At 33.4% G+C, this 22,329-nt stretch overlaps 3 protein-coding genes across 6 annotated transcripts; 1 reads left to right on the plus strand and 2 right to left on the minus strand.

Moving 5' to 3' along the window:
- Positions 1-5,994: 5,994 nt before the first annotated feature.
- Positions 5,995-7,951, minus strand: LOC111911131 (uncharacterized). Of its 3 annotated transcripts, none has more exons than XM_023906919.2 (5): positions 7,813-7,951; positions 7,149-7,328; positions 6,546-7,044; positions 6,300-6,457; positions 5,995-6,221 (listed from the first exon to the last, which is right to left on the minus strand). In XM_023906919.2, the coding sequence occupies exons 2-5, from the start codon at positions 7,283-7,285 to the stop codon at positions 6,110-6,112; spliced, it is 906 nt and encodes a 301-aa protein (XP_023762687.1). In that variant the 5' UTR covers positions 7,286-7,328; positions 7,813-7,951; the 3' UTR covers positions 5,995-6,109. The 3 variants fall into 3 exon arrangements, with proteins under 3 accessions (XP_023762687.1, XP_023762685.1, XP_023762686.1); XM_023906917.2 differs by having other exon boundaries at positions 6,300-6,460; XM_023906918.3 differs by lacking the exon at positions 7,813-7,951 and adding an exon at positions 7,633-7,772 and having other exon boundaries at positions 6,300-6,460.
- A 2,034-nt stretch (positions 7,952-9,985) lies between these two features.
- Positions 9,986-16,348, minus strand: LOC111911130 (uncharacterized). Of its 2 annotated transcripts, none has more exons than XM_023906914.3 (14): positions 15,668-16,348; positions 14,992-15,078; positions 14,519-14,622; positions 14,293-14,343; positions 14,025-14,196; positions 13,609-13,929; positions 13,323-13,526; positions 12,739-13,227; positions 12,332-12,541; positions 12,075-12,263; positions 11,835-12,007; positions 11,607-11,759; positions 11,430-11,511; positions 9,986-10,754 (listed from the first exon to the last, which is right to left on the minus strand). In XM_023906914.3, the coding sequence occupies exons 1-14, from the start codon at positions 16,139-16,141 to the stop codon at positions 10,359-10,361; spliced, it is 3,105 nt and encodes a 1,034-aa protein (XP_023762682.1). In that variant the 5' UTR covers positions 16,142-16,348; the 3' UTR covers positions 9,986-10,358. The 2 variants fall into 2 exon arrangements, with proteins under 2 accessions (XP_023762682.1, XP_023762684.1); XM_023906916.3 differs by having other exon boundaries at positions 14,992-15,071; positions 15,668-15,805.
- A 1,530-nt stretch (positions 16,349-17,878) lies between these two features.
- LOC111911155 (uncharacterized) lies at positions 17,879-18,675 on the plus strand. Its single transcript, XM_023906946.2, has 2 exons — positions 17,879-17,898; positions 17,955-18,675. Exons 1-2 carry the CDS (start codon positions 17,879-17,881, stop codon positions 18,673-18,675), a joined length of 741 nt encoding a protein of 246 aa, XP_023762714.2.
- The last annotated feature ends 3,654 nt before the right edge of the window (positions 18,676-22,329 follow it).

Raw genomic sequence — 22,329 nt, forward strand, 5'->3', positions numbered from 1 at the left:
GTATTTTTGTGTTTATGTGTGTATTTTATGTATGGCCTTTGACCCACACTGTGTAGAGGTTCGGAATCTTGTATTCTTGTACTTTATATATTGATTGGATTGGATAATGAGAAGAAAGTATGGATCTTATCTCAAAATAACATGGTATCAGAACAAGAATTCTCAAATGTCTCACCTAAAATCACTCTCTAATATTCTTCATTCTATCATCGTTAATAGTTGTCGAAAAGTCTTCTAAGAAGTCGTATGGCATCACTAACATAAAGTCATACATCACACTGATCCTCGATTCAAAATGGATGATGGATGACTCATGGCATAAACTATTTAATACTTATTTTTTGGGTTTCGGACTATCTAAACATCTTCAAGAACTGAAAGAAAGATGTGGTGCAAAAATGCATTAGAGAACTGCATTGAATCCATCGTTAAAGTGTGGATCTATGGTACTATATCATAATCTCTTCGTCGCAACACCACTATCACACCCAAACACATGTTGGTCGTATCTCAAATAAATATTGTTGATTAGGCTATATTCATCCCAGAGATGATTACATAATTGCCTATGTTTGACTATTGTGTCCAACATCTAAATACTTTTGTTTTGTTCTTCTTGTGATACTTATTCTTAGTATGTATGCTTGTTCGTATACTTCTCGTAAAATACTTATATTTTAAATGTATACTTTTAGTCAGAGCACTTCGGCCCCATTGTATTTATAGTTGTATATCTTTTACTGGTTGATATACTTAGTTCACTATAAACAATGCTCTGATACCAATCCATTACACCCCCAAACCGAGACGGTGGAAACGTTCGGGGGCGGAGGACGTCATCTATAGTATCACAAAAATTTAATAATAGTAATCAAAGCAACAAAAACCATTGTATTGATAATATAGTATTTACATTGTATTAATTTGAATCACACATGTTTGACTCCAAAAGTAAATAGCAAAATAAAGACTTGAAGCTACTATGCTCCGTCTTCTAGAACCTGCGCGAGTACCTGTCTACTAGTGCCCTGAGAATACAAGTGGTTTTGAAAAAGTGTCAACATTAAAGTTGGTGAGTTCATAAGCATTTTGTTTTAGAAAACATGTTCTTTGTTCTTTATAAAACATGATGTGTTTCTCCAGGAAATCCTATATTTCCTAATGTAATGAATGATATGTAAAATGGCTCATACTAATTCCTTCTACGAGTACTTAATGTATACAAGTTATATATAATCCAGATCGAATAGACAATCGATTATATGGATCTGCCCCAAGTCCACAACCAAACAAGAAACAGGAAATGGGGCGGAAGACACACATCCCACTGTTTGTCGGATCCTCATTGTATTTAACCCAGACATATTCGCTAAGTGCTTACAGAGTTAACTGTAATGGCCCTTTTTGAAATGTAAGTATATTCTTCCAGAAAATCTTGTATTTTCTGACGTAATGACACGTAAGTTCCTTTGACTCATACTTGGGAAAAGTAATGTAATACGACTGCATTTGTAGTACGACCCTTTTTGTGTGCATGTACCATGTTATAAGTTCTCTAAGGAGTGTATGTTTTGTACCATAAAATAGTGTATCGTGCTTGTATATAGTGACCTGACGCATAACTATTACCCCTATAATTTCTTAGTTCATACAGGTCATATATAACCAAGATCGAATAGGTAATCAAGTGTGTGAATCTGCTCTAAGCCCACAACCAAACAAGGAACAGCAAATAAAGCGGAAATCACCCATTCTATTACCTATCAGACCCTATAATTATAAATAACTTTTGACGCATAAACCAAGAACGTATAGTGTTAACATTATAGGTCCTTTTGATTTTGTATGTTCTTGTTACTTGTAAAACTGTGTGGTCTTATTATTAAGATAAAACCCATGAAGTAGTGTTAATCCCGTAAACATCATTTAGTTGATACTATTGTGAGTTTCATATAACCATACTAAAATGACCTAGTGGCCTCTACGATGTTCTTTAGGCGTTGGTATTTGTGACATTTGTCACCCCCAGGCATGTCTGCCTAACTATAGCTATCAGTTTAGGTGTGAGATTGTCAGTCCCGTATAGATCTATACACAAATCTCACGCTCTCCATCCGGGAGACTCTGGTTATAATTTATAGGACTTAAACTTGTACCCAGATGATACAATGAAGTACCGCCCCACTATCCTGTATTAACTAGTTTACACATAGGGTTATAGTGTTCTCTTGTATTAGTAATGCTCTGTATTATCCTGTAGTGATGTACTTGTATTACCAAATAATTATACTTAAATAATTATTTTAATAGTGTATCCTTGTAGTAGTGAACTAGAGTAGTGTCCTATAAACTATACCTATTATAGTTTAAATGTATGTTCTATGCATTATGTATGCATTGAAAGTCCTTGTAACTAAACAGTTTGTATAACTCGATAAAACGATGAGAAAATTACCCTTTTGCTCGACATGTTACAAAAGGGTTAAAGATTTATCTAAATAAAATTTTTCTCATATATGTATAAGACATATACATATAAACTTATAAAACATTTGAAGTAATTTGAAACGCTTTTTATAATATTTTGAATTCGTTGAAACGACTTGATGTACTTTAAAACTGTTTGAAATCCTTTGAATATTAACACAAAATTTCTTTGTGTTTTACTTGTATTCCCTCCTAAAAACGTTTAAAAATAGTGAAAATGTAGGTGTATGAACTCACCTTGTATGTGTGTTTGAGATTGGGATAGCGAAGCGGTAGAGACGATCCTCGAGTTGTTGTACGAGCGAATATTAATTTGAATAATGTGTTAAGTATTAATTAAATTATAGGGAAGACTTACAGTTAATTTGGAAATTAACTGGAAATGTTGGAAATGAGGAAAATGGAGTTTACGGTTGAAAATGGGTTTACGGTTGGAAGGGAAATGAGTTCATGGTTGGATCTTGATATGTTACGAATATTTGAATATTGTTTGAAGATATGAATGTGGATATGAATGTTCTTGGTAGGAATTATGAAGATTTGAAGATTCTGGCGCGTAAACACTTGAAGATTGAGAGAAAAAGGAGTTGTTCACGGATGAAGATTGAGAGAAAAGTGGGAGTTTTCACGGTTGAAAAATGAGAAATGAATTGGCTTAGGTTGTAAACACACATATATAGGGGGTGTTTATGGATTGGAATTTGTCTTGAAATGGGTTTTCAGCCCATTAAGGGTGTGTTTACGGATTTGTCCATCCGTAAACTCCTTTGTGAATTAAAGCCTCAACCGTAAACACCTTTATCCATTTTTGTTTTGGCCGTGAACTCCCATTGATCTTTATTCTTGGATCGTTAACACCCTAATGGCCATATTTCAATCCGTGAACCCACTTGATTGTGCATAGTTGAACCGTGAACAACATTTTCCTTTTATCCTTAGACCGTGAACCCTTCTTCTTCTTGACTTCTTGGCCATGAACACACTTATGGTGTGTTATTTATGGTTTAGACCCTCATCTTTTTCCAAGTGATGGATTACACCTTCCTTACTTAACTTAGGTTTCAATCTAGGCTTAGTTATTTAGCTTAAAAACAAGCCCTAATGGTTATATAGAGGACACCTTGCAACAAGGATTGTAATGTGATTCACACTAGCACTCGGTTAGGGTTTAGACCATGCTAGGTCTAAAATTTGGAGTTGTGACATGCACTTAATGGATTAAGTTGAAAAGGATGTACTTTTGGGTCCCTTTGAGACTTAAAGACTAGATCTTGTTTGTTAGGACCATTCTAATGGATATATTTTGAAACTTTACTCATTATGGAGCTATTATGAACCATAAAAATGTGATCTTGGCCCTTCTATCCTTCCATACAAGAGTTGTGATATCTTATTGGGTTAAGAACTTAGGATTTTGGACATTAAGCACTTTATAGCCATGCAAAGTCATAAAAAGTTGGAAACTTTATGACTTAGGACATCATTTTGGGCTTGGATCTGAGTTTTGGACATAAGGGCTTAATGGAGTTTTGGGATTGGGTTGCTTATGTTGGGCGTACCTGGTGGTACGATGCATGTACGCGGTCAGCGCCCCGCTTTTGGTCAACATTAAAGTACGTTGGGTGTACTCTCTTGGTACGGAGGGCGTACTCCGTTGGGAAGAAATATTGACTTTTGGACCTTGATCGTTAACTTTGACTTTGACCAGGGTTGACCAAATTTGACCTAAGGGCATTTTGGGTAATTTGATTTATAGTTTGAGATTTGGGTCGAAGGCACCAAATTTGACCTAAGGGCAATGATTAGTGCAACTATTCTTTCAGACTATGAGGTGAGTTTTCTCACTATATCAATGGGTCGAAGGCACCAATGTTGGCCCATTACTTGTTATGTGGAATACTAGTTGTCTCTGTGATGCTTGCATGAAAGACCAGGATCTGGCCCCTAGAAATCGTGCAAAAGACCAGGATCTGGCCCCTGACAATTATATGAAAGACCAGGATCTGGCCCCTGGCAGTTGTATGAAAGACTAGGATATGGCCCCTCGCACTTGTATGTAAGACCGGGATTTGGCCTTCGACATTGCAAGGAAAACTCATGGGGGTAACCCATCACACATGTATGTTTTGGTATGTGGTATTTTGGGGAACTTACTAAGCTTTGTGCTTACGGTTTCATATTTATGGTTGTAGGTACTTTTGATTCAAATGGGAATGGCACGGCGTGACTGCACAACATCCCCCAGAGTTTTCTACATTGGCAATAAATAATATTACTCTGATATTTAAATGATATATTCACTTTGATCGATTTGGAATAACTGTTTGTATGATTTATTGTTTTAAAAATGAAAAAAAAAAAAAAAAAATTACCTTGGATGTTCGGGACGTTACATGATATGTTATATGATTTAATGTATGATGGTTATGTGTTATTATGTGTATTGCATATTATATGTATAATGTAAATCCGTTGATTGATGATTACATCAATTTTCTTCCACATTACTTTATCAATGGAAATGTGGCTTCATTGATGTGGTCAACAACATAGTATACACATGTAATAATATGGAAAATTTCAACTCAAGATGCATAACGATCATCGGCTTGATCAAGGGTTTGTCGGCTTCCACGTGACTTTATCATGGAAATGCGGCTTTATCGATGTGGTCAACAACATAGTATACACATGTAATGATATGAAAAAGTTCGACTCAAGATGCATAACGATCATCGACTTGATCAATGGTTGTCGACACTGAATTTTTGATGTTTGGTTATGAAGAAGAAAGAGTGAAAGTTATTCTTGTTGGCTTTGTTATTCTCATTAGAAATCGATAACCCGTTATCTACAAAAGTTCAAACAAGGCTGCATAACGATCAAATCATTGATCATTACACATCTTGGGTGAGTTTTTCCAGATCATTACATGCGCCTACAATGTGTATGACCACATCAATGAAGCTATGTGGAAGAGAAATGGTGCACTTGTCAAGCAATAGATTTACAACACCCTCTCTCTAGATTTACTCTAAAAGTATAACGAAGCTCAGAGCATCTGTCATAGAGTTATAAAAACAAATGCAATAAATCTTTCAAAATAACAAAAATGTAAAGTTTTTCTTTAATGTTAGACGTTTAATCCGAAAAAAAATAGTAAAATATAAGGACAAACCAGAAAATATAAATAATGGGAAGTGCAATGGCCAACTTGGAAAAATTGGGGAAAAAAAATGTAAGTGTTTTTTAAAAGAAAATAAAAAATTGAGATTCAATTTTAAAAAAGCATTAAACATTAGGTGGTCTTTTATGTAATTAACCCTTTAATTTACAACGAGTGTGTTTGATTATAAACTTTATTGTTTAATAACCTGCTTATTTGTTGATGCTACTTACACCTATGTGAGCCTACTTGTCTTATGAAATGTGAGTATTAGGTTATCTACTCAGTTGGTACCTTATAATTTTCTATTTGATTTATGTTTGTTAGGTTGGATCAAATCAGATAAAAACGACGTTAACAAAGATTAAATCAGATAATTTTACAAATCAAAATCAAATAAATAATCATTTTACTAAAGTTAAAACTGATAAGATAATTTTACAAATATATAATATCCTAGTCGTCGGACCAAAACTTGACAAATGCAGTAATGAAAGCCTTGATGAATGTCACAAATCGGTGAGTTTCTTGGCCACTAGATTTCTTGGATGCAGCTTCCCATGACTCACTGCTTCAACAAATTAAGTTAATCAATCAATCGTGTCACTCAAATTACAACCATTTACACACACACACGTGTACTTACAGATTTATTCTGTTTAATGTTGCTGTGGTTCTTCTCTTTTGGGAACTGCTGTGATCACTTGATTTGATCAAATTTGCATTTCTTTCATCATCATCTTCAAGTGTCAATTCTTGTACAGAAATGGTGTGGAGATTCGGAGTGTATGCACCATTTACATTCTGCTAACATGAGATACAATGTTAATATGAAAGTATGTATGTATATGTAATTATGTATAATATATATGTATGTTCAAAAGGAACTCACTTTTTCTTCAACAGGAAGACTATCTTCAAGTTTAACATCTATGTTTTCTTCAGTTGAGGTATGATTTTGATTCTTATGATTTTCTTCCTCCAACTGTATATCTACCACTTCCCTGTTCTCAGTATCCTTTTCCTCCATGGTTACATGTCCTAAAGAAGAAGAAGAAGAAGAAGAAGCTCCTACAACTATATCTTCTGATATTTCGTGTTTTTCTGATTGATTTGTTACTAATCCATCTTTTTGATCATCAACAATAGATCCTTCTTGAGTTACCATATGTACATGGAGATCAACAGACATTGAACCCAATGGGTTGTGTTCTAAGAAACTATCTAGTTTCTCCATGTTTTTATCACCTGGAGTTGACTTAGGTGGGCCCAGCACCCGGTTTTCTTGAATTATCTCCCGAACGATTTCACGCACAGTGTAAAAGGACCCACCAACTTCCTTACGTGTCAGATTCAGTGATGGAAAATCTCCATTGTTTGATTTCTGGTATCTGCAAAGACAAAACCATGATCATATCAATTATCATCTTTCATTTTGTATGAATGTGTTGTTGATCAAACCAAAAGAAACAGAGTCAGAAAGACATGAAAACACCTTTTGATAAAAGTCTCAACCATTCCTTTCCTTTCCTCTTTTGAACGCCGAATTACTGATTTCTTCCCTTCAAAAGAATCATCAAACTTTGCTAAAGCAAATGTTGGCCCAACCCAACCTCCTCTACTCACATGCATTGGATCAAGAAAGAGTTGATCAACAACCACCAATTACCAAAACCTACAGAACACGATCAATGTCAATGTCATATTCTTAACAAACAAGATAAGGCACAAAAACCCTATCATGTTGACACTAATGATTCCACTTCACTAACATACACCACTTATGCAGTGATTAGGCAAATTCAGTTGCTACTTTTAAGTCGAAACCCTAGAGCTATCATATGAAATGTATGAGAACATGTTCATCCAAGATGGATTTTTCAGTTTGAAAAATGGCGCTCCATGTTTTCAAATCAAACGCCTCGATTTAGTTAAGAAAGTTGTCGAGAGCCAATAACTCAATTGATGTACATTTTCACCTGAGAATTTGAGTTGACAGTGATAACCAGTCTTAATTAACATGTGTATGAGATATTGAATGCGGGAAGAACAGAGAGGAAGAGAAATAATTAAACATCGAAGACAACTCGAAATGAGAATTGAGATGAAAGTAAAACCATAGGAGATGTCAGACATTTGTGTGTGTATGTGTAAATTACCTTTAAGTGTGTATCGGCTGTGTCGGAGAACGGTTGAGATGAAAGCTTAGGAGTTGGGAGTGACTGGAAACCCTACACAGTTAGAAGGGGGAGTGAGAGTGTGAAAGGGAGTGTTCCGAGGATCCTTTTATCACTTTAAATGGCGACACTAATTTTTTGCACCTATAAATGTTTTTTTACATCAAAATTATAGTAGTAGTATTATTGTAATTACGTTGTCTTATCAGAATAAAAATATATAATTGAAATTTTATAATGATATGTTGTTAAAATTTTATAATTATATGTTATATTAACTATGAAATTATATTTTTTATATTATATTGATATATAAAATTATAACTATTTAATTTGAACAATATAATAAAATAAATATCTATTAAAATCAAATTATTTAATAATTATTTATAGCTTATTAATAAAATTAAATATAATTTTTATTTTAGTGTTTTTTTTTAAATTTTGTCATGATTAAATAATATAAAAATTACTTATTTGATTATTTTTTAAATTTTAGCTCATCACTTAAAATATCAATATTTATAAGATAAAACAATGTAGTTAATTTTTATTATTAATTAAGTTTAAAACCACCTATTATTATCAAAGATTAATAAAAGACTATATATTGTATTTGTATTTATCTCATATTAACTATCAATTTCTATATATTGTATTTGTATTTGTCTCTTTTATAGTATAAATTAAGGATGAGAATTTGGTCCGAAAACCCGAACCGAACCGAATTAGGTCCGAATAAGCAATTCGATTCGGTTTTCGGGTATCTATATGAGGCTTATTCGGTTTTCGGGTTATTCGGTTCAGGTTACCCGAATAAGGGTTTATTCGGGCCAAATGGACCGAACCGAATTTGAAAGGTCACATTTTTTCCTTTTGATCGATAGCTTATTCGGTCTTGTACTCTTGTGTTCTATCGATCGTAACCCAATACCCACGTAACCTGGAAACAAAAAAATCAACACAATCGATCCCAGTAGCATAATACACCAAATCGACGACATGAATATTTGATCGATCGAGAGTTTTTCTCATCCCTACTTGAGAGTTACGGCTGTTGCCTTGATCGATCTACTGCCTTGAATGTTAATCCGTGTTTATATTCTTAGTATACAAATTCTAATTCTTTTTGCACCTTTGAAACAATTATATATACTTTGTATTATTTTTAATTAAGAAATTTGTTTCTTTAAAAGATTTGTTATGAAATCATAAACTACAAAAGTCATACAAAATACAATAGTTATAATCACATTGTAAATGTTATTTGAGTTATTTGGGTTATTCGAGTTATTCGGGTTATACAATCATAATAGGTCATTAATCATCTTATACATGTTATTTGGGTTATTTGGGCCGGAACCGAACCGAACCGAACTCGTATTGCTTATTTGATTCGGTTTTCGGTTTATACAATTACCTTTATTTGGTTATCGGGTTATTCGGGTTCGGGTCGGTTTTGGCCCGAATAACATCCCTAGTATAAATTATATGAGTTAATTACTTATAAATTATATGAGTTAATTACTTATAAGAACAAAATATTTTAGACAATGTATATATTTAGCCTCTTATATTTTTCTTGTATGCATATGATCATTAAACTTTTTTTAACATGTTCAAACAAGCAGCTAAAAATAAATTTTCCAATCATATTCACGATCAAAACACTCAAAAACACACTCATAAACAATCACATCACATTCAAACACACACAAATAAAAAACACACAAGTCTAAAAATCAAGTGTGTTTGTGTGTGTGTTTTGTTTCAAACTCGTATCTCTTACACACACATACACCCCTAGATTCGATTGTGTGTTTAGGCATCTAAATCAAAAACGAAATTATTTATTAAAGATTTTGTTTAAATATATTTAGAGAGCTTGCTCTAAATTATCTGTTAAAGTTTAAACACCAAAAAAGACTACATTTCACAACCATTAAACTTGATTACTACCACTGTACCACAACTTAAACATTCAACATTTAACTATCAGCAAATAGCCAAACACCCATTCAGGAAAACTTACCATCGAATTTAAGAATACAATCATTTACTCTTTTTATTGAGATATTGTTATTCTTAATTATTCTGCCATCCCACAAACCTACAATTTAACAAATCCGCAAAAAACTCACAAATTACCCACCAATTAACTCAGAAAAAGTGGTCTATGAAATGAAAACAAAAATCTGTAGTCAAGTGTATAATATACACGGAGTAAAAAAAATAAGAATAGTACACTTGTTCAACTTTCTACCAAAATAACAAAAATAATTTGAACCAAAAGAATGCAAGTACACATGTGGTTGTACCTACCTCTGTATTTCTCCTTTCTCTTTGTACGGCCAACACATTATATATACCCACCATAATAACATTCAGCCGCCTTTGTATATCTTTTGTTGGGGTTGTGATCTGTATATATGGATGGTGTACTGATCACAACCCCAACCCCATTGGTTCACTGGGAACCATTTCACGGTTAGAATTTAGAATTTAGAATTTAGAATTTAGAATGTTTTCTATCCGGCAAGTGTTTTTTGCTTGTATCCAAACTTTAACCTTTCGAGTATTTTCTCTTTTTGTTTTCTTTTTTTGTCCATTTTTATTCTATATCTTTCTTCTCTTTCTCTTTCGTATATACCTTGCCAATGTACTTCTCCTGTTCTTGGCCATAACCATGTTTCATAATCATATGGATGATCACCATCATCAGCTGCCTCTGCTAGATCTTCATCCATGCTTTTTAATAAAGTGGCATTGAAATATTTACTCCACATTAACCCTTTTCGATCTTCTACTGGGTGGTGTTCTTCTAATGACCCTGAATTTGGGTCAATGTAAACCATGGTTCTACCACTATGGTATGCCCATACATTCACCAACAGCTCCAGTATCCGACAATAGCAATGTTGTTTCTGTTTTCAATATTCATACAAAATAATTATTAAAAGAATATAAAACAAAATGATAACGTACACTTTATATTGTAGTCTTAAGAGTCAATCATGTTTTTGGTCCTTGAGTATAGATTTTGCAATTTTGGTCATAAAAATTATCAATGAACATTTTGGTCCTTATTTGAAAATCCTGTGATGTTTTTTGGTCCCTATTCCAAGTAAAATGGCTATTTTTGGTCCCTGAATATTAGCTGATTTTTGCAAATTTGATCCCAAAAACATAGTAATTTTACTTGGAATAGGGACCAAAAACGTTATAAAAACCACAAATAATGACCAAACTTGCAAAAAAAAATACCTTTTTGGGACCGAAATTGAAAAGAAAATCAAACACTCACGGACCAAAATGTAATTTACTCCTTAAAATGTAAAACGAAATGAAAACGCATATTAGAATCTAAAGAGTAAATTACATTTTTGGTCCTGACTTTTGCAATTTTGGTCTCGAAAAGTTTTCTTGCAATTCTGGTCCTTATTTGAGTACAGCTAATTTTTGCATTTTTGGTGGAAAAACAATAATCATTTTACTTGGAACATGGCAAAAAATATTACAAAAACCTTAGATTAGGACCAGAATTGAAAAATCAGCTATACGCAGGGACCAAAAAATTAATTTATTCTAATCTTGAATACCTCACTCAAGGAAGATCCTAACATGCATTCAGTGGCTGTAGTTGAATTCATGTGTAAACTGTCGAGAGAATCAGCAAACATCCTGTGGTAAAATTTAACAAATTAGTCTAAAAAAAAATACTTGGATTCATTTTGTTTATAGTTTATTATTATTATTATTATTTTTTATTTATTTACCTGGAAAACATCATGAATTCTAGAAAAGAAGGGGTGGCCATGACCCAGCTGTGAAGGGAAGACCAGTGGCCACCATCTTCAGGCATTGGCGGAAGGGCTTCCACGTATGATGGCAATGCATACATCCGTCTGAAAGCATCCTGAAAGGCCGTTCTGCAAGCATTCAATTCAGGGGTATTTTAGGTATTTCCATCAACAAATAATTCATGTATGAAAGTTGAGTGTTACCTGCAATTTCCAGCATTTAAGATATCACACATGGACCAAAATGTTAAAATATGGTCATTTCCAGCAAGTTCTCCATCCATGTCTAAGTGGGCCCAAAAATACATCACATCTCCTTTATGTTTCTGTTGTACTGTTCCTTCTAGAACCCTTTCGGCTTTCGAGGACAAAGATACCTGAAACAAATAATTTTGTTAGCAGAGGGCATTTTGGTCTTTTCATCAACGGAAGGACATATAATACCTTCCTTGCAGCAGCACGCCATGATTGAAATCCAATCCAAGGTCGTTTATGAACATTATCCACCCGATTTGCAATTGAAAACATGCCACCCATTTCAAGTAAAATATCTCTGTAATAACTCTCATTTAAAATAGAAAGCCTCCCAACTGCATCCACATCATCTGATCTCGATCTTCTAGATTTTGTAGACTGTACAAAAAAACTAAAATCATAAATAAAAAATAATAATAATAATAAAATAAAAATAAGTAACTTACTAGACTTAGACCACGATATAAAGAACCATGGTGCAAAAAAGGCCAAGCCCCTGCTCCATTGTAGATCTCATATATGCATAAAGGTTGACCTGTCCTCTCTAGCTCCCCTTCATCCCTTTCATTTGCTTCAGATTTTAATTTTTCTGCTTTTTTAGCATCACGATATAATTCATCCCATACACCATAGCTTCTATCTGTTCTTCCCTCAATCTACATCAAATTAAATGTCACACCTTCCTTAGATAAAAGAAACTAAGATTGATGAATATTTTGAAAAGGGTAAAATCGTCATTTAGTCTCATTCAGACGGTTTATTCGGTTTAGAAAAGAAACAATCCATACAGGACTTGATGGAAGAAAAAAAAGAGCACCCATAAAAAAAGTTATGTTTTTAATAAGGGTTGTACCTCTTCCAATTCTACCCTTTCAACTTCTTCTGAACTATCAATTTCACTTAAAACAATCCAGTCCAATTCGGTTGGAATATCCTCTGCCATTATCTCGGGATCATTCTGTGAGCTTCTTGAATCCATTATTAATGTCATGTGTTCTTCAATATCATAAACTACACTCGTATTTATTGCATCTTTTTTTATAAAATATGCCATGTCATCTGTTTCTTCTGAGAACAAATCCCATTCCCATTCACGTGGTAATTGAGAAATGGAATGTGGGAACATGGAGTCTGATGGAAGTGTAAGAACATTGTTGAGAAGTTTTATATAACCAGAAACACATTCTGATGCATGCATGTTTTTAGCAAGCAACCTTCCGGAAGAAGCAATGGTAGTGGCAAAATTTGAGAGCTTTCCTTTTGATATAAGAAGCAAGAAAGCTTTCATCAACTCATCGGGTTTGTCTTTAGAAAATATAATTCCATTTTCGCCATCAATTACCTGGGGATTGAGAGATCTTTATAGAAAAGAACAAAAAGAAAATCATATTTTTACCTCACCTAACTGAAATACTGTAGAAATAATGTTGAACTTACGTATTTTTTTATGATGGGGTAATCAGGGGCAATTATGGGAACACCAAATGTCATGGCCCTAGTGAGTAATGAAGGAAACCCTTGCTCATCTTGAGAGGAACCATATAAAACAATATCAGATATTAATAAAATCCCATCCACGTCAGCATCTAATCCATAATGTCTAACCGAATCACGGTTGAGCCCTAAATGAGCAGCAATATCCTGCAATAAACAAAAAAAATTGTGATAAGTTGATCTTTAAAAACTGAAAAAAGAAAGGATATAAAAAGAATTGTATATATACCTGTAAAGCATCGTTATAGGCGTTACTGGAGTTCCCACATACGAATAGAAATTTGAATGAAGGGCCCACATCGCCTTCCTTTGCATATTTGATGAGCAAAGGTCCTAAGTTATGCATTGCTACAGCATAATCCCATGATAGTTCATTGTAGAAGAAAGAGCTTCCAACAACCAAAACTATCATATCATCTTCACCAAAACCATTTTTCATCCTTAATTGAAATTTGGAGTGAGTTTTTAGGTATCTTTCAGCTGCCCACACATCTATTGGTGATCCAGGAATCACAAAGAAGTTTCCAGTGTCAAGCACACTATATAACATCTGAGACAACATGGATAAATCACGATTGAATTCAAGAAACAATGTAATAAGATGTTCCTGAAAATATAGCAACTCATAATGGGGTGATAAATTACCGGGAAAGAATAATCTGGAAACACAATCACATCAGCTCTTCTGAAAACATTCTTCCAATATGTAATTAGATGTTCATGTGGCAATTCTTGATATAGAGGAAGGCGATTTGAAAGGGTATCTTCTTGAATTATCCAAATGAGTTGTACAGAGCAAAAGGGCTCCTGCATAAGGCTGCATACATATAAAAAACTTACAAATCATGGAGAAAGTACAAGTTCAATAGTTTATAACAAAAGATTTTGATAATTCAAATTAACTACCACATACCTTGAAATAGCATTATGTGCTTCTAGAGAATTTACAATGATGCCATCAAATCTGCAGCAATTGAATAGATAGAACAAAGTTTATGTAGCTGTATCTACTGAAATCATCAGTAAATGTGACAAAGTATATACACTTTCTAAAATCATCAGTGACAAATCATATTGTTGAAAAATGCATTGAGAGAGAGAGAGAGAGAGAGAGAGAGAGAGAGAGAGAGAAAACATACATTGACCAATCAATATGACCATAATTTTCAGGACTTAGAATGGAGACTTGGCCAACAATCTTCTCCCAGAGTGATCTTGTTTTGCCATCTTCTGTTGCATATATCTGCATGGAAGAAGCATTATGAAGATGAAAAGTGATTAAGAAATCTAGTTCCACAGATGGATTTTCCTTGCTTCTTAACAGGGACATATGCACATGCATCCAACAAGAAATTTAAAATTATGCAGTTGTGCATATCCCTATCAAGAAAATCACTTCAATGATCTTATAAAGTCTAACATTAGGTTACTTAAAGAACACTTAATTCTACATATGGAATTATGGATCTTCCAGATGAAAAACGATAGCTTGATGTTGTTTTCATGGCCAGTCAAAATAACAAAATCACACATATTGACATATAGAAAAACATAAACCAGCAAACAGACAGATAGATATAGTAAGAGGTAATGAAGTTCCAGAAATAATCACCTGAAGCATATAACCCAGTCCTCGTATATTCTTCATCACAGTAAGCAGCATCAATGACAATGGGTCATCCTCCATGTTTCCTAAGATCTTACAATGATCAAAACAAGGCACTGTTGTAAATATGAGATCATGAGTGTTCATGCATGTATAGACACATAACCATTGGAGCACAAAATATGGGTAGTGAAAGTAGTGAGCCAGAATACATAAACCAAGCTTGTTTTGGGGTCTCTAATTTCCACTATTGTCTTTCTTTCAAGCTTTTTTTAGTTCTTTTATCATTCTATTTGTTAAATCCTAAAGAAATATTATTTAAAAACTAAGAAATATGAAGGTCTGGTTACTTTTGCTGCTAAGGACCACCAATGTAGATTTTAAAAGGTGAAGCAGTGAAGACGTTTGTTTAACAAAAAAGCACCAAATAATTCACGCAATCACCATCTCCATTATTTATAGTTCTCAATTGCATTTCCCTCACCTACCCAGACACCAAACCCGATAGGCCCATAATACCTGTTGCTTTCCCTAACTATCCTACATGTCCTTTCTCTCTACTTCCCGAACATCAGGTATGAAAACCGAAGAAGAATAAAAATTTCAATAAGTGGTCGTCGTTTTCGTTTGTAAAAGCATCAATACTCAGTACATTAAACTAAACAAAACTTAAAACACTCACAACTGCAAGCCTAGGAGGTCGAACTCCAACCCGAGGCTTGTGCCTTGCACGTTCAATCTCGAAACTCCTATCGATCCTCGATGAAATGAACTTCAACGAACTTCCGAACTTCAAACCCTCGCGCACAGTCCTCCCAATCCTCTCACCGCCGCCCTGCCGGAAAACCATTGAAGCTATCGAGCTCTGTAGCACCATCGATGCCAGTGCAAACGCAAAAACAGCAATCAATATACACAAGTAGAACAACGACGTTCCCCTGACTGAGCACAGCTTCCGAGGAACAAAGGGTCGGCCTCCGACGTGAGATCGGCGCGGCCGATCCGGTAAGCTGATGACTGCAGCAGATGATTTCGATAAAGGTATAGGCGCAGGTTTAGGGTTTCTCTTGGATGGGAATCGACCCCGGATCGGGTTTAATCCGGTGCCGTCATTTGAGTTGTCACCGTCGTTTGTACTGGGCGAGTTCTGGCCCATGTTTCAGCAATCTAACCGAGCAAACTCAGTTTTAACATTGATTCTCCATTGAAACCAAACAACGGTGAATCTGATGAAGATGATGAAGGATTTGATTTTTCACACACACAGAAAAAGAAAAAGAAAAAAAAAAGACACAAACACAAAAAGTCCCTTCTGTTTGGGCAGTTATGGTTATTAGATATAGTGTCTGTATATGTATAAATGTTATATGTATATGTATGTATGTGAGTATTGTTGTTTTCGAGAGTGACGGTGATTGAGATGAGATCTGATTTGTGATGTTGCTTTTTTCAGTTTAAACGCGTTTTCGAGAGGGGGGGAAAATGAGCATATTTTGATTTTGCGGGGGGCTAAAATGAATGCAAAATGTTCCAAAGATATTTTATTCTCCAATATATTTTTTATAAATATTTGTATTATTTTTATATCTTTCACGATTAAATTCTTAATTTTTTTATCATTCAAAATTTAATATAAAACTTTTTTTTTCTTATTATAACGACGATACTCTTTAATTCGGTAAATTCCCCAAAGTTAGTGTCCAAAAAGTTGGTATTTTTTAAAAATCTATTATGTCCTTAAACCAATCGGTTTCGGTTCAATCTGATTTTAAGAATTTTTATTAATTCTTTATTTAATATATATACTAGCCTTTTACCTTGGTCAAATGTCGGGTGTGAATTGTTTTTTCAAAAAATAGTTTCGAGAGGCTATTAGTCTTTTATGTAAATATTTTACTACATCTAAATAATTATCAATAAGAGTCATGTTAGCGGAAACGAAATCAATAATAATTAAAAATGAAACATTAGGATTCTTAATGTACATGAAGATATGATTGACTTTGCATTATTAATTGCAGGTCCGATGAAGGTCATGGGTAACCAAGACAAAGGCACATGTCCCATTCTTTTATGGGGCCCATTTTTTTTATAGAGTAGTGAGAGTATTAGTCCATTAATCCATTTGTTCAGTCCACTTTTGTAATTCGATCTGGCCACCAGGGAATTGGGCCGTACGCATTACGCAAGAAGCCAAGAAAGCAAGAACGCCAAAACCAAAAAAGTGGAAAACGAACGCCAAAACAGAAGGCAGAAACGATTGTGATTGATTATTAAGCTTCGACGCTTTATCCAACATTCCAGTGAGGCAGTGAGTCAGCGACCATCGATCACTAATTGCTAATCAAGTAGGGTTTAATTTTACAATCAAACACTCAAAGTCTTAAACCCGAATTGAATTTTTAGTCTGCATAATTGAGAATTGGTTATCAGAATTGTTTTGTTTATTGTTGGTTGTAATTTGCTATTTGCCGCAAAATTAAATTCTAGTTTTATACTTTTAGTTTATATGATATATATATATATATATATATATATATATATATATATATATATATATATGTCTTTTTACAATAAAACAGGAAATCAAGAATATATTATATATGTTATCACTTATCAGGTTTTAGAATAATAGAATTCAGTCAAATTCATTCAACATTCATGTTTCTAGTTTGTTTTTTGTTCTAGAATTCAGAATTGAGTAATGAGTATCTAGTTTGTTTTTGGTTCTAGTATTGAGAATTCATATAATGACTATTGTCTAATTTATTTTATAAGAAATTAAATGTTATCATAAATTGATTGTATTTATAATTTATGTTAACAAAAATTTAATGTTCAATTTGAATACTTTGTCTTTACACTTGAATGAATAGATTATCACAATCACTTTATGAGATTTATAGTTGAATGGTATATGAAATTTGAATGAATGTTGATTGTTGAGTGTTGAATTTTTAGTGATGAAGTCTAAACAACCATCTGGTAGTCAAAAACATAAAAATAAGAAAACTAGATGAAGAAAAGAGAAAGGCTAACTTTGGTACCCTAGATAAATTTATCTATAGACAACCTGTTGAAGAGCACGTTGAAGAGCAGGAGCATGTAGTAGTGGAAGTAGAAGAGGTAGAAAAGCAAGAGCACGTTAAAGAGCTTGTTGATATATGTGATCCAAAAAGGTGGGAAAAACTTAATTATGATGAGATTAAACTTTTGGTCGAGAAAGGTCCTAAAATAGATACTAGTATTATGTATGGTCCCTACGATAAATTTGGTAGACGATTTTCTGCAGCTTTATATACTATAACTTTACCAAATTTGGAGAAGTGTGATAGAGAATGGCTAGTATATTCGAAAGAGCAAGACAGAGTATTTTGTTTCTGTTGTAAAGTGTTTAGAAAAGGGATTTCGAAAGGTAAATTGGATGGTGAAGGTTATGCAGATTGGCACCATGTTACCACTAGGGTTAAAGAACATGAATTTTCCTTGGATCATTTTACAAATAGGAGTAAGTGGTTTGATATGCGTAAAAGATTGAATTTGAACGAAACAATTGATAAAGTTCAATACGAGCAATTCAAGAAAGAAAGAGATTACTGGAAAGAAGTCCTTTTGAGAATCATCGAAGTAGTGAAGTTTCTTGCTAAACATAATTTAGCATTTCGTGGATCCAATGAAAAATTGTATTAAAAAGGTAACTATAATTTGTTCTTTTTGTTCCAATTCCACCAAATCCCTTTTTGTTAATTATGATGCCTGATTCCACTTCTTATTTATTAATTATATTTAATAGGTAATGGGAATTTTTTGGGTGTCATTGAAATGTTGGAAGAGTTTGACCCGGTTATCAAAGAGTATGTACGGCAGATCACAAGTGACGGTCTTCATGTACATTATCTTGGCCATACGATCCAAAATGAACTAATATTTTTGATAGCTCAATAAATTAAAAAAGAACTTATCAAGAGGATAAAGGAAGCAAAGTACTACTCAATCATACTTCATTGTACTCCCGATTCAAGTCACCAAGAACAGATGACTATAATAGTGAGGTATTTAAAGTTATCATATAATTTTGTTATTGTAGAGGAGTCCTTTTTAGGTTTTTTGAATGTTGATGATACCACTGGAAAAGGACTATTTGATATTACACTTGAGGAGTTAAAGTCTTTTGGTCTTGAAATTGATGATATGTGTGGTCAAGGCTATGATAATGGAGAAAACATGAAAGGAAAACACCAAGGAGTGCAAAAGAGATTTTTAGATATAAATCCCAGAGCATTTTATACTCCTTGCGGTTGTCATTGTCTCAATCTAACATTATGTGTTATGGCTAACAAATGTGTTAAAGGAAAAAACTTTTTTGGATTCATCCAATGCATTTATACTATCTTTGCAAATTCTACTAAGAGGTGGGAAATGTTGAAAGATAATGTTAAATTTTGGAGTCTTAAGTCATTGTGTCAAGCTCCTTGGGAAAATCGGGCTAAGAGTGTAAAGGCTATTAAACTGCAACTTGTGGATGTACGGGAAGCTTTACTTCAAGTTGGAGAAAATGATAATGATGTTGCAATTGCTAGTGAAGCAACTTCACTAGCAGAAAAAGAAGTTAGTGACTTTGAATGTTTGGTATCAACTGTTATTTGGTATGAAGTACTAAACCATGTGAATATTATAAGTAAGAAGATAAAATCAAAGGATATGCATCTTGATAATGCTATTACAAAAATAAACAAATTGATTGGGTACTTCAAAGATTATAGAGAAACTAGTTTTTCAAAAGTGATTGTTGAAGCTAAGGAGATTGCTATTGAAATGGATATTAATTCAATATTTCCACAAAAATGGTTGATTGAAAGGAAAAAAAGATTTGATGAGAGTTAGTAGGGAAGAAGTTTAATTTACACCTGAAGAGAATTTCAAAGTCAATTATTTCTTGTACATTGTTGATCAAGTCATTTTTTCTCTTGAGACAAGATTTGAACAATTCAAAGAGTATGAAAAAGTATTTGGTTTTTTATTTCCACATAATTTGAGAGGAATTGAAGATAAAGATCTTAAGTTGTATTGTCATCCTCTTGAAAATGCACTCAAGTTTGAAGAAATATCGGATATTGATGCCGAGGAACTTTATACGGAGTTGAAATTATTTTAGACATTGGAAACCAATGAATTTAGCAACTCTATAGGGCTATGTTTGGTAGAGAGAATTAGTAGTAGAGAAATAGAGTATATTCCATTTCTCTTGTTTGGTTAGTACTTAAAAAGGAGAGAATGGGAAATAATTTAATTTCATTTCCACCAAATTAATTCTCTAAATTTTATTGAGAAAAGGGGAGAAACACTTCCCAGGGAAATATTAAAAAAAAGCGGATAATTAGTATCACGTTATAGGAGTCAATAATGGGTCTCACGTTCGAATCTTCTCCCTTGATTTTCGATTGTTTTTGTTTTGAGTCAATTCAATACGATCCATTCCTAGGCCTGTCGAAAAAAACTCAAAACCCGTTCTACCCACCCGACTCGTTCCGAATTTGGGTAGAATAGGTCGGGTAGAATGGGTAACGGGTATGAACATTCGGGTAATAGGTTAACCCGATAATAATATAGGTCGGGTTTTAGGTATGAATATTTATTTTCGGGTATACCCGAATTTGTTTTTTAAATAATATCAAATATACAATGCAGTCACATACGCACACTTCAAATAAAACAAAACCCTTCGTTTCCTTCTTATGAACGACAACTCGACAGTCGATGCAAACTTGGAAAGAGAATATGACGCTGAAGTTGAAGTCCTGAACTGTTATCACAATTCTCAGTTTCTCACTATCGCACGGAATGGAATTAAAAAAGTACATAACATATTATAATGATTTGTACTGTTATTATATATGTACTTGTTAATTGTATGGAGTATTTTCCTACCCGATTCTTTATTAAACCAACCAACATATAAAAAAAATTATCAATAAGTGTCATTTAGGAAATTTTCGGGTATACCTGATAATTACCCAACCCCGACCTCAAACCCAAATACCCGAAACCCGAAAACCCGAATTACAATATAGGTCGGGTATTGGGTATTATTTTCTTAAGGAAATACCCGTTCTATCCGATTTGTTTTACCCGAAACCCAAAAATTTCACCTGTTCGACACCTCTATCCATTCCCTCGCTCACGTAAGTTTTTATGATAAACCCTACTGTGTTGCGTTACATAAAATTGTTCATGCGTTTATTTTTATTTGATTTCAACCTACGTTTGTTTCATTTGTTCCAATTTGCGATTTTGAAAAAGCAATTGCTTTGGGTGCTTTTGAATTTCTTATATCTTGTTTTATGTGTAGAAATATTAAACTATATGCATTATTTTCAATTTCTTTTTTGTGCGTCGATCATGGAGATTTGGAGTATCGTAGCAAGACTTTAAACACAAGTTTTTTTTTTAATGTTATCTGGGAATGAAAATTCTAAAACCAATATATGACTCTCGATTGTATTGGCAATTTTTAGAGTGTGTTCTTACCTTTATGCATTTTGAATGGTCCTTTAATTAATCACTTTACAGATGCATCATGTTGCTAATGATTTTGATTCATGAACGATTTCAAACAAAACAATAAACCTTCTATGTGTGAGTGAAGTCTTGATTGAACAAATTTATTATTATTCGATTATTCTTGAGTAGATTTTTATTCATTATGTGGTGTTAATAATTGTTTAAAGGTTGAACAGCTAGATTGCTAGTGTCAATATCAAACGTAAAAGAAATAAAATTGATGACGTTGAAAGCTATTATATGGAAACAACAAAAGAAGTGAAATAGACTTTTAAGGAGGTTGGTGATAAATTCATTTCCATTTCATTTTTTAAAAACCAAACATGAGAAATGATTCTCAGAAACAATTCTCTAGTGAATTCTCTGTTCTACCAAACAGTGGAATCAATTCTCTTTCCTCAAGTTAATTGTCTTTCTCTGCATTTCAATTTTCTGTTGCAATTCCATTTATCTGTACCAAACGCACCCTAGATGTTTTGAAGTTTTTGAAAGAACTTGATTATTTCCCAAATGCATGCATTGCATATAGAATATTGTTGACTATTCTAGTAACGGTCGCATCTGCAGAAAGAAGTTTTTCAAAATTGAAGTTTGTGAAATCTTACTTATGCTCCACAATGACCCAAGAAAGACTTGGCGGTTTGGCGATGATATCTATCGATAACGAACTCTTAGAGAGTATAGACTACGAAGATTTGATCAACCAATTTTCAATCAAGAATGTTAGAAGCGTTTCACGGATCGTTGGTTAGCTGTTATGATATGTAATTACTTATTAAACTA

Source organism: Lactuca sativa, chromosome 8, assembly GCF_002870075.4.
Source record: "Lactuca sativa cultivar Salinas chromosome 8, Lsat_Salinas_v11, whole genome shotgun sequence".
Classification (NCBI taxonomy): Eukaryota; Viridiplantae; Streptophyta; class Magnoliopsida; order Asterales; family Asteraceae; genus Lactuca; species Lactuca sativa.

What these genes read in the sequence shown, in the direction of transcription:
- LOC111911131 (XM_023906917.2), bottom strand. Translation starts at nt 7,285, where the DNA reads ATGCATGTGAGTAGAGGAGGTTGGGTTGGGCCAACATTTGCTTTAGCA. An exon ending in GTCTTCCTGTTGAAGAAAAA is followed by an intron (nt 6,461 to 6,545) that starts GTGAGTTCCTTT and finishes ATCTCATGTTAG; the next exon opens with CAGAATGTAAATGGTGCATA. An exon ending in ACATTAAACAGAATAAATCT is followed by an intron (nt 6,222 to 6,299) that starts GTAAGTACACGT and finishes TTGTTGAAGCAG; the next exon opens with TGAGTCATGGGAAGCTGCAT.
- LOC111911130 (XM_023906914.3), bottom strand. Translation starts at nt 16,141, where the DNA reads ATGGGCCAGAACTCGCCCAGTACAAACGACGGTGACAACTCAAATGAC. An exon ending in GACTGGGTTATATGCTTCAG is followed by an intron (nt 14,623 to 14,991) that starts GTGATTATTTCT and finishes TCTTCCATGCAG; the next exon opens with ATATATGCAACAGAAGATGG. An exon ending in TATATCGTGGTCTAAGTCTA is followed by an intron (nt 12,264 to 12,331) that starts GTAAGTTACTTA and finishes TTTTTTGTACAG; the next exon opens with TCTACAAAATCTAGAAGATC.
- LOC111911155 (XM_023906946.2), top strand. Translation starts at nt 17,879, where the DNA reads ATGAGATTTATAGTTGAATG. An exon ending in ATGAGATTTATAGTTGAATG is followed by an intron (nt 17,899 to 17,954) that starts GTATATGAAATT and finishes TTAGTGATGAAG; the next exon opens with TCTAAACAACCATCTGGTAG.